Source organism: Mya arenaria, chromosome 10, assembly GCF_026914265.1.
Source record: "Mya arenaria isolate MELC-2E11 chromosome 10, ASM2691426v1".
NCBI lineage: Eukaryota > Metazoa > Mollusca > Bivalvia > Myida > Myidae > Mya > Mya arenaria.
This window is the reverse complement of record NC_069131.1, coordinates 43777522-43790400: the sequence shown is the minus strand read 5'-3', so window position 1 is coordinate 43790400 and position 12879 is coordinate 43777522. Positions and strand designations below refer to the sequence as shown.

At 36.5% G+C, this 12879-nt stretch overlaps 1 protein-coding gene across 1 annotated transcript; it reads left to right on the top strand.

Annotated features, from left to right (window-relative positions):
- Positions 1-7403: 7403 nt before the first annotated feature.
- Positions 7404-10565, top strand: LOC128206835 (putative RNA-binding protein Luc7-like 2). The gene is made up of 5 exons (XM_052909519.1): positions 7404-9036; positions 9208-9291; positions 9491-9694; positions 10215-10298; positions 10498-10565. The coding sequence occupies exon 1, from the start codon at positions 7404-7406 to the stop codon at positions 8607-8609; it is 1206 nt and encodes a 401-aa protein (XP_052765479.1). The 3' UTR covers positions 8610-9036; positions 9208-9291; positions 9491-9694; positions 10215-10298; positions 10498-10565.
- Positions 10566-12879: the final 2314 nt, after the last annotated feature.

Below are 12879 nucleotides of genomic sequence, written 5' to 3'. Positions count from 1 at the left end.
GGTCATATCATACTATTTTACCATTATACCTTGTTACGGCCACTAGACTTATTACAACTTCAGTATTATTTGTGTACAAGATTATAATAAAGTAACATGTTTAATAGTAAAAGTATTAACATGCAATGTATAATTATAACTATGTATTAATTGTTATTCCATTGTCTATTTTCAGTATGTTCAGTTATATTATAGAACGATACAGTTGTGCTACTCGTGGAATACACATATGATGAAAAGATATTGTAGTTGTCAATTTATCCACTTCAACCTTAATCCACCTGGACATTAAACCCGAACCCTACACGTCGACTCTAACTTTCTATTTACCGGAAATGTCGGCATGTTACAAATGGCGCCCAACGAAGTGTGTGGATTATTTTGAATTTTAGTGGATATTATCATATACCATAGTGAACAGTCATATTTACTGGATTTAATTAACATTTTGGAATGTTCTATCATTGTGGAGCATCTTAGTGGGGAACTTTTTGCATCAACAATGAACTGGAATTCCATATTGCCATGAAGACATATATGCAATATGTTCAAATTTGGATGAAGGGAAACGCGTAGAAGCATTACGGTTACCAGTGGAACGCCGCCGACGTCGTTTCAGGACCAGAGGAGCCAAGGCAACATTCAGGAAGGAGGACCTCGGGATGCCGAACATTATTGAGATCATCAGTGAAGATTAGGACAATTTATCTTATCAATTGTGAAGATTAGGACTTACACTCAGTGATATTTATATTTGTGATAATTAGGACTTTATAACTAGTGTTTAGTGGCCAAGATCCAGTACATCAGATTTGTGAGTACAAAATGATAATTCGTGACTATAAGGATTTTGTTCTATTTGTGCATATTTCATCTTTAATCATTATTGTAATATAATATAGACATTTCCTATTAACTTTTGACAAGTTTGCATTTGTAATTGAGTCTGAGAGCATTTTTTCACTTGCATGACATATTAGACAGGTGAAGGTATTTAATTATATCTATTCCCTTTCTCTTCTTTTAACCAGTTCTAACTTTTATCACTTCTGATACATGCTGCTATTTTGACAGGTATTCTGCTTGTTTGTTTACAAAATTCTCAACTTGAGGGTGATTTTTATGTTGACACCGATTTTCAATCGGCTCATTGACCCACATTTTTTTGTTCACTTGAAGTTCTGTTTAATAGCGGATTTACTTTGGCAAATTGGAATTGCATTCAATACTATTCATTGACATTTTGTTGTCCGAGTAATATTAAACTGCATACCTCATTTCATTTTGCTAAAAAGTTAGTTTTTATGTTGACAGGACTACTTTTTCGAAACGGGCTGTTTTGCATAAATTTGTCCGCCATTGATGCTGCAGGAAGCACCAATTTTCATTGGTTCTTAATCGGGAAAGTCCCATGATGTCATACGCAGTTGTAAAATTTCATTGGCTATCGGATACACACCCCTGGTTACAACTTGCTCAGTATAGTAGTAGTAGTACCATATTTGGAAGTAGGTCAAACACAGTGACGGAACTCTGTTAGATAGGAATGTAATGAATATTACAAACACAGTGTAGTGCACACACTTTAGTGAAGTTTATGATACTTTAGAGTGTGAGATAACTTAGTGTTTGAATACTACAAGGTAGATTCACTAGTTAAATATAATTTAATTAGAAGTAGTATTATTTAGTTGTATTTGAAACATTTATTGTAGTTATTTAGTAATCTGACTACTTTGAAGTTATTGGAATTTGAACAAAATTAGTTGCAGAGGATAATGAAAATGTTATTTGACATTCTTCTGTATTCTTTGTGAATGATATTGGAATAATGAAGCATTGAATTTCTTCTGTATTCCTTGTTGAACAACATACCAGAAAACATATATATACTTAGAACATTTGTTGAACAGTTGATTTAATTTGTGTTTACATTTATCCAAACTTAGATTTGTAGAATTAAGTGTGCTGCGGATTGTTATTTTTCACACTTTTATTCATTTAAATTTTTAAATTTAATTAATTAAGAATTAAAAGGCAATTCTTTGTTTATAAATTTAATATCATAAGGAATTAAATAGTTTCAGTACTTCTGGCATTAGATAATTTAGTTATTAAATTTTAATTAGTCCACTTAATTAATAACATTGATTAAAAATAATATTTTTTTATAAGATTTAAATTTTATAGTTTGATTTTCTTTTAAGACTTGCAGTCTTGATAGGTTTTGATGTAAAATTGTGAATCTGTTCTTTATTTCTGAATTTCATTTTGAGGATTAATTATACTTAATACTTTGCCCTATGTACACTTTGTATGTGATGTGAAAATAAGCTATGCTATTGTGATTGTTTCAAGGCTCAGTGACTATGATTTTTGATTGATTTGTGAATTGATTGACAGTGTTTGAAAGTGTTGAAGTTGATTGAAACTGGATTAGCAAAAGTGACACGTAACGCTAACGAGCAAAAGGATGAATAGAAATGAATGTGATGATAGATATTTGAGGTGAGAATTGAAATTCAAGCATTGTGTATAGCTAGCGCTAAATCTATGGTGTACTGTTAGTGTCATGATAAGTGAAGACATTGTATACGACAAAACTATGGTGTACAGTTGGTGTCATGATGACTACTAGTTGTGTAATAAAGGAATGGTGAAATTCTTTGGACAGTAGATTTGGGAATTGTATAATTTGAAGGTTTTGAAAAATTATGGTGCATTATTTGTGTCATAAAGTGAAGTGATGTGAATTCTATTTGAGGAATATCAGTGTTGAATGGATTATTATGTGGAAGTAGAATTTAAGGCTAATATGGAGTTTATTGAAAGTTAATTGACACTTTGTATGGTGATACAGTTGAGACATTTAAACATTTTATACGTGAATTGGGAAGTGTTATGAAGCCATGCTACAAGCAAATAGTGCATTGCATTGAGATGAATTAGAACTTATAGTAACGTGAAATATGGTGGAACATTTTTGCCATAAATTTACAAGTGAAAGTGAATATTGTGAATTGTTGAGGCTCGAATAATTGTGTGATGATTTACATTGGATTATTGTAATAAAGTAATACTATGAACACTTATGTGATAGTATAGTGACATTTGATGGACTTAAGTAACGCGACATGTGATAGCGCCATGGTGATGAACAATTATTGAAATTGAACATTGATCGTTAGACTACATTTTGTGTAGAACATTATTAGTAAACATTGATTGACAATGGCTGAAGTTGAATTTGATGAAAGTGACAGCGATTATGAATGGGAACATGAGACATTCATCCATCCAAGGTTACCCAGGTTTTGTGGTGTTGATGAAGAAAATGAAGTATGCTGGGATAGCTACAAGTTTGAGCTGGAGATGCTCATGGATGGAGAAATGTTTGGAGAGCAGGAGATACTTCATGGGATTAGAAGGTCGCTAAAGGGCAGAGCATTAAATGATATTAGAAGAGCAGGAATAGGAGCTACTGTTAGGGAGATAATAGCAAAACTAGATTGTAATTATGGAAGTTTAGACACTAAAGAAGAAATACTTGGACAATTATATTCAATATCTCAAGAAGATGGAGAGAACATTAATAGTTATTGCACTAGAGCAGAAATTTTATTTGATAAAGCTGTGAGATTAGGTGGACTTAGAAGAACAGACGAAGAGGTTTTAAGACAAGTTATACATAAGGGGCTAAGACAAACATTGAAATTAAGATCTTACTACAAGCTGGACACAGAGAAAGATTATGGGAAGTTTAGATTGGAGTTACGTAAATTAGAGGCAGACATGAAAGAAGAAGAGGAATTAAATCAGCATAGGTGTAATGTAGCACAGAACAGAACAACTGAAGAAAGAAATGAGGAGGTTGAAAATATGAGTGAAATTATAAAGAAGTTGTATCATAGGATTGAAATACTTGAAAGAGAAACTGAAGGTTATGAACAGAGAGACGTATACAGAATCTGGCGACAATATAAGAGGTTCAAGCCATGGAATAACTACCATCAACGAGCACGATATATACCTCATCGACCTACATCATTCCAGCCGACATGCTATCAATGCAATAGGAAGGGTCATATTGCCAGGAATTGTCCGAATGCAATTATTAAGTCAATGACGACCACTACCAGGCCCAATAAAGAAGTGAAGCTGGTTGGTGATACAAACGAGGCTGATGTTCAGATAAATGGTATCACAGCGAGAGCTCTGATTGATACAGGGAGCTGCGTTAGTGCAATTTCAAAAGCCTACTATGATACTTACCTGAGCAACCTTGAATTACTTCCTGTCCAGAATATTTTGAAGATAGAGTGTGCAGATGGAAGCAGCTTACCTTACCTTGGTTATGTTGAAGCCGATCTTGAAGTTGAAAAAGGATTACAGAAATCAGGAACTCACCCATGTCTATTTCTTATCACCAAAGACACTTCATTTTCAGACAAGACACCTATCCTTCTTGGAACCAACATATTGAAAGAACTTTTATTAGAGTGTGAGAACAACTTCGGTGAGCAGTACCTTCAACGTGCAAACCTATACTCACCTTGGTATTTGTCTTTCCGCTGCATTACATTAAGAGAACGTGAGCTCAAGAAAAACAAGAACCGCATTGCTGTTATAAGGAGCGCCATGTCAGAGAAAGTAACTCTACGCCCCAATGAGAGTATAGACATCAAGGGTTATACAGATAGGGAAATTGAATATGGAACCACAGCAGCTCTGATACATGAATCAACTGAAGCATACTTACCTGACTTCATTGATGTTACACCAGCAGTAATACAGCACAAGTACAAGGACAAGACCCCTATTACAGTGAACCTCTCTAATGTGACAACAACTACAGTGACCATTCCACCTAGAGCGATTTTATGTGAACTCCAACCAGTGGTTATCGACGATGAAGTTCTTACCTCAATTGAAGAAGAAACAAAGAAGGATGTTCTGAAGGAGGTACATATAGATGAAGACAAGAACTTAACAGAGGAACAGAAGAAGCAGATTTTAGAATTACTTGAGCGACATAGAGACATTTTTTCTACTAGTGATACCGACATAGGTAAATGTGATCTCATTAAACACAGAATAGACCTCCTCCCAGAATTTCAGACTCCTTTCAAACAACGACATAGAAGAATCCCACCTAATATGATATCAGAAGTACGTCAACACCTTGAACAACTGTTAGCAGCCGGAATCATAAAGAAATCAAGATCGCCATGGTCGTCAAATGTAGTACTTGTAAGGAAGAAGAACGGAAAGTTAAGGATGTGTGTTGACTACCGCCAATTAAACAACCGGTCTGTAAAAGATGCGTACGCCCTTCCAAGGATTGAAGAAGTATTCGACATTCTACATGGCAGCCGTTACTTCACAACCATTGATATGAAGGCAGGGTACCACCAAGTAGAACTCGAGGACGAACACAAGCAAAGAACTGCGTTTACAGTTGGACCACTAGGCTTTTGGGAATACATAAAGATGCCATTTGGCCTTAGCAACAGCCCAGCAACCTACCAAAGGCTTATGGAGGAGTGCTTGGGAGACCTCAACATGAATATATGTGTCATCTACCTCGACGATTTAATCATTTTCTCTAACACTTATGAAGAACACCTTGAAAGAATTGACACAGTACTTACCCGTTTACATGAATGTAATTTGAAACTCTCTCCAGAAAAATGTTATTTCATCCAACAAAAAGTTACTTTCTTAGGCCATGTCGTCAGCAGCGAAGGTATCGAAACTGATCCAGCAAAGATTCAGAAGGTTAAAGACTGGCCAACACCCCGCAATGCTGATGAGCTTAGATCCTTTCTCGCGTTCGCTGGCTATTACAGAAGGTTTGTGAAAGACTTCAGCCGAATCACAAGACCCCTGTCTGATCTTTTACCAGGAACAGCTACTAAGAAAGGCAAGTTTAGCAAGAACAAGAAGCCGACCAAGGAGTGGCAGTGGACCCAAATCGAACAGGATACATTTGAACAATTGAAGGAAATACTTACAAATCCTCCCATACTCGCCTACCCTGATTTCACGTTACCGTTTGAATTACACACAGACGCGTCTTTTCAAGGCTTGGGAGCAGTTTTATACCAAGACCAAGACAACAAGAAGAAAGTGATAGCATACGCCAGCCGATCACTCACTAAGTCTGAGAAAAACTATCCTGCCCACAAACTAGAATACTTAGCACTGAAGTGGTCAATTACCGAAAAGTTTTCCGACTATCTGAAAATGAAACATTTTAAAGTTCTTACAGATAACAACCCGCTTACCTACATACTTACCTCGGCGAAATTGGATGCGACAGGACAGCGGTGGGCATCAGCACTTGCCCAATACGATTTTGAAGTTACTTACCGTGCAGGACTGAAGAACGCAGATGCAGATGGGATGAGCAGGTACCCGCATAGAGAAGAAGAGACCGCACATGGTAAAGAAATACAGATAGAAGAAAAGACAGTGAAAGCCATTTGTGGAGTGATACAACTACCATACTATGAAACATTACCTGTATACAGCATAAACATTATCGATGCAACAGAGATCCCGGGACAGACGATGGCGCAAAAAGAACTTAGAGAAGTTAGAAGGAAACAGAGGGAAGATAGAATGATAGAAAGGTGGCGAATAGCTGTGATTGACCAGAACTTGCCTAGATTTACCAACAGCAAAGAAGACTCCATTATGAAAAGACACTTCAAGAATCTAAAAATGAAACGAGGAGTTTTATACAAGCAAATACATGAAGAAGATAACATCAAAGAGCAGCTGGTATTACCAGAAGTGTATAGAAGGGAAGTATTAAGAGGACTTCACAACGATGTTGGACATCCCGGACGGGAAAGAACACTCTCACTTCTGAAGGAGAGGTACTACTGGCCAAACATGACTAATGATGTTGACAAGTGGGTAAGCAGGTGCGATCGATGCCTTCGGCGGAAGTCTCCAATGAACACGCGAGCACCGCTAGTTAACATTGCCACAACCTACCCGCTAGAGATGGTCTGCATGGACTTCTTGACACTGGAACCTTCGAAAGGTGGCATAGCCAACATCCTTGTCATTACAGACCATTATACGAAATTTGCTCAAGCCATCCCCACAAAAAATCAGACCGCAAAGACAACAGCTGAAGCTCTTTACAACAATTTTTTACTTCATTACGGAATACCTACCATATTACATTCAGACCAAGGACCAAATTTCGAGTCAGAAATCATTCAGGAGCTTTGCAAGTTAACAAACATGAGGAAATCGAGAACAACGCCTTACCACCCGATGGGGAACGGGATTACAGAACGCATGAATAGGACGTTGCTTGGCATGCGTTCGATATTGAGAGAGACAATAGAGCAAAGGCTTCATCTACCAGAGAGTATCTCGAAGATATGAGGGAAAGAATGAAGAAAACGAGTGATATTGTGAAGAAGCACACAGATAAGGCTAAGGACAAGCAGAAGAAGAACTATGATAGAAAAGCAAAGGCTGTGAAGATCAAGGTTGGAGACAGAGTCATAGTCAAGATCTTAGCACATGTTGGAAAGCATAAGATACAGGACAATTTTGAAGAAGAAATATACGAAGTTATTGACCAACCAAGAGAAGACATTCCTGTGTTCAAGATAAGAAGCGAGAAGACCAAGAGGGAGAAGACGTTGCATAGGAACCATCTTGTTCTCGTAGATTATGAGGACGATGAAGATATAGACGTTGCAACAGAGGAGCCTGGAGATACATCAACGTTGAATGATGGTGGTGTACAGGCAGAAGATGTAGAGAAAAGAGAACTAGGGAACCCAGATGTTGAAGAAAAGAAGAAAATAGGTGACGTCACAGAAGAAGAGTCAGATTCTGATGAAGAAGTAAGCTTCTATTATGTACCTCCTACATATAGAGATGGGGACGCCCATCAGCTTGCGAGTATAGAAGATGAAGTAGTAAAGGCAGATAACGGTAAAGAAGAACAGAGACCAGATATCAGGCCTGCGGTTAACGAAACTGAGTCTCCAGAAGACACAGTGCGTAAAGTGATACGCGAAGATAACTTCAGTGGAAGTGGAAACAGAAGTGATGAGACAGTGGTAAAAGAACCAGGAATTGTAGTAGAAAGAGATGGAACTTTTGAAAAGAGAAGAGGAGAAGAACCCGGTGATCATTGTACAGGTACAGAACCAGACCAGGATGAAGCTCAGATAACAGATAGAGAAAACAACAGAATTCACACAAGACAAGACCGATCAAGAAGTAGATCAAGAGCCAGAAGACGTGAAATAGAAGCTGAGGAAGCTAATAGATCTAAGAGTAGATCAACGGCTAGAGATTCAAGAAGTCTTAGTAGAAGAAGAAGCGATGCAAGCAGGGAAGCGTCCTTGCAGAGGAAACAGTATGAAGAAGATGCCCAGAACACAGAATTAAGAAGATCTTCTAGACAGAGGAAACCACCTTCCAGATATGAAGACTTCCATATGCATTCTTTGGTGACACGCCCGACCGATTCTAGAATTCAGGCCTTGGAAGAACTAGTAAACTCAGGGATACTGAAGAACATTGATGCAATGATTGCACAGAAACTAGTAGACTCGGTTTTTAAATAAGTAATGTAACTGATTTGTATTTGTCTGAATTTGCTGGAAAATTTGAAATCATTTGGAAAAGTGCATGATTATTCCATAGTATAAGGAGGTAGTCTGAGGTATGGTGATTAACCAAGGTATATAGTATAGTACAGGCTATTCTGTAGAGTATGTTATAATTAAGTTGAGCTTGGTGATATTGAGTAGTGTGTAGTATAGTAAATCAGTACAGGTGAATGACGGGACGTCATTTTTCTCAAAGCAGGGGTGTGTGTAACCCGGTGCTAATTTGCCGTTTTTACTATTTCCTTGATAGAATATTATGTTGTGGAATTAGCGTTTTCACGCACGGAGATTTTCGTGAGATGTTCTCACTTCAAACATTACTTTTGGGAGACATCTTGTATTGTACTTTTTAAAGTTAGGAGTTTTAGCATTATGATATGTGGTATGTATTGGCCCTTCATTGTTTAATTCTGCATTTGGTGCAATGAGTTGTATTGGATGCTTTGTTTGTATTTTCGTGGTTCTTGTGAAATACTAGTTCAAGATAGCAGTGATGTCTCTTTCTTGTCTTTGTTGCACATTTTGCACATGTTTATAATATGTTGATTTACAGATTAACAGTACACTGACAACACGGTTATGGGGTGAGATAGGAGACGTTTCGAGATATTTATAGGACATTTGGTTCCACATACCTGTAAGTTTCATTGTGTTTATGTTAGGTCATATCATACTATTTTACCATTATACCTTGTTACGGCCACTAGACGTATTACAACTTCAGTATTATTTGTGTACAAGATTATAATAAAGTAACATGTTTAATAGTAAAAGTATTAACATGCAATGTATAATTATAACTATGTATTAATTGTTATTCCATTGTCTATTTTCAGTATGTTCAGTTATATTATAGAACGACACAGTTGTGATACTCGTGGAATACACATATGATGAAAAGATATTGTAGTTGTCAATTTATCCACTTCAACCTTAATCCACCTGGACATTAAACCCGAACCTTACATGTCGACTCTAACTTTCTATTTACCGGAAATGTTGGCATGTTACAAATGGCGCCCAACGAGGGACTGATGGAGGTATGGTGATTAACCAAGGTATATAGTATAGTACAGGCTATTCTGTAGAGTATGTTATAATTAAGTTGAGCTTGGTGATATTGAGTAGTGTGTAGTATAGTAAATCAGTACAGGTGAATGACGGGACGTCATTTTTCTCAAAGCAGGGGTGTGTGTAACCCGGTGCTAATTTGCCGTTTTTACTATTTCCTTGATAGAATATTATGTTGTGGAATTAGCGTTTTCACGCACGGAGATTTTCGTGAGATGTTCTCACTTCAAACATTACTTTTGGGAGACATCTTGTATTGTACTTTTTAAAGTTAGGAGTTTTAGCATTATGATATGTGGTATGTATTGGCCCTTCATTGTTTAATTCTGCATTTGGTGCAATGAGTTGTATTGGATGCTTTGTTTGTATTTTCGGAGCAATTCATGTATTTTCGTGGTTCTTGTGAAATACTAGTTCAAGATAGCAGTGATGTCTCTTTCTTGTCTTTGTTGCACATTTTGCACATGTTTATAATATGTTGATTTACAGATTAACAGTACACTGACAACACGGTTATGGGGTGAGATAGGAGACGTTTCGAGATATTTATAGGACATTTGGTTCCACATACCTGTAAGTTTCATTGTGTTTATGTTAGGTCATATCATACTATTTTACCATTATACCTTGTTACGGCCACTAGACGTATTACAACTTCAGTATTATTTGTGTACAAGATTATAATAAAGTAACATGTTTAATAGTAAAAGTATTAACATGCAATGTATAATTATAACTATGTATTAATTGTTATTCCATTGTCTATTTTCAGTATGTTCAGTTATATTATAGAACGATACAGTTGTGCTACTCGTGGAATACACATATGATGAAAAGATATTGTAGTTGTCAATTTATCCACTTCAACCTTAATCCACCTGGACATTAAACCCGAACCCTACACGTCGACTCTAACTTTCTATTTACCGGAAATGTCGGCATGTTACACAATTATTTAACCATGCTAGAAATTCTTATCTTGCCCACGGGCGAAGATGAAATGCCCGTATGGAACTCCTTTTTCATGGTCATCACATTGTAATTACCTCACTTGATAAAGACTTACGCCTGTAGCATCATGGAAACCTTGTCTTGTGGCAATATTTAGAACGCTAATTAATTATTTCTCGCTTCAAATGTCACCATAAAACAGTTTTTTAACGCACTTTTCAAGAAATAATGCTTCACTGTCCTAAATTGACCAGGAGCAAACGTGTGCATATAAACGACCATAAGTGTACCGACAAAGGAGTTTTTAGCTTTTCCCAATACATCAGCTGTGTGCATTGCATCACCGCATAAACGTGTTTTTTTTTATCGTTTATGCGGTGATTTTCAACGCATAAACAGCCTAGGGCGACCACGTTTATGCGGCGTCGCTCAACGCATAAAACAGAAATTGCTTATATGGGGCGCAAAGTTCTGTGCCTTTTTGCCACATAAAGAGGATTAACTTAACCATTTATTATAAAGCTAAAAAATAGAGTTCTAATATTTCAACAAAAACGATGGTAATGATCATGATGATGATGATGATGATGATGATGGTTGTGGGGATGATGATGTTGGTGGTGGTTGTGATAGTGGTGATGATGAATGTAGTTGTGATGAGGTTGTTGATTATGATGATGATTAAGATTAGGGCGTAGCATATTACTGTCATTTTAAAAAAAATACGGGAATGAGTTGAGCATAAATTGCAAGTTGCAAAAAAAATTATTACTCCCCTTGGAGTGTTCACATCTACATTTTCTTGGTTAGAAATGACTAGTGCATAACAACACAATCAATGAAAGAAAGACGTCCATGATGACCCTATATCAGTCATCTGAGTCCTCTTGTTCAAGTGCCCAAAACTAATGTTGTGTTGAAATTTTTGGAAACAATATCATTTTCAAAAGTTTCCCTTTCGTTGCCCTGGTAGTCAGATGTATACGCTGATGACCTAGACGTGAATAAATTTCAAAATCGCACAATTACCAGAGGTTATTGACATTGAACTAATTCGTAGCTCATCTGAGCACAAAGAGCGCATGTGGAGCTGTGAGGATTGTTTGATTTCTGTTGTTTGTCCGTCGTTAACAATTGACTTTTCAAGAAACGTTTGAAATGACTTGAAAGTGCGCATTGTAAAGGGTACATGCCCGTCAGTCTGACAAAAAGGTGATGAAAATATGTAACGTCATACGACGATTCAATTTTCTGATTGTCCCAAATGACAGTGTTGTGCGTTGTCGTAATATAAATTCCCGCCTTGAGTCGGACCAAACGTCATTTCAAACGTTTTCGCAGAAAGATCAATTGGTTTGGTTCACATTAAAACCGAACTAAATCTTTGTCAGAATTTAGGTATCAAAAAGTCTAGTTCAAAGCTTGGTTAAGTAGACACAAAATACTAAGTCCGATCTTGATGAAACTTGATCAACCACTATTGTATTAGTATGTGTTTTAATTGTGTTTTTTTTATGCGGCGAAAGTGTGCCTTTTTGCCACATTAAAAAAGTCCTGTTTATGCGTTGAAAATCACCGCATAAACGTGGTCGATTTCGTTTATGCGGCGATGCTGTTATGCGGCGTTATAGTGCATGGTGACCAGGGTTTATATATATTTTGATCCAAAGAAGTATTTTGTCTTGCACTAAATGATTCATTTATCTATAAAACAGATTTTACAGACAAAAATTAAAGATTGTTTTGTTTTTCTCAAATAAATTTATTGAAACAAACCCAAATTGGACAACAAGACAGAAAATATTTTCTGCAAACATAGGTTTTCTTTTTATATCAGATCAGATAAGCTATAAACATAAATGTTTTGTTGTGGTGATATAAACGTCTCTAGTATGGTGCAATTATCATTACCTTTGATATTAAACATATATATATAATAAATTGCTAATTGCGAGTATGTGCTAGTGTTACCACAAGACAGAATGAGTAACATTAGCAGTATGTCACATTAGCAGTTGGACAGAATGTTTCACAACAAAATAAAATACAGACCTACCACAGACTCTTTGAGCTTGATACAGTATAAAACAAACTATATAAATGATTGATAAACACAGTCAATTGATAATCACATAAAAATCATAATAATCATACAAGATTGACGAAGATGCAGTGTGACAGACGTACACATTTTATGAGCTTC

Coding starts and splice junctions, on each gene's coding strand:
- LOC128206835 (XM_052909519.1), top strand. CDS start 7,404: ATGAGGGAAAGAATGAAGAAAACGAGTGATATTGTGAAGAAGCACACA.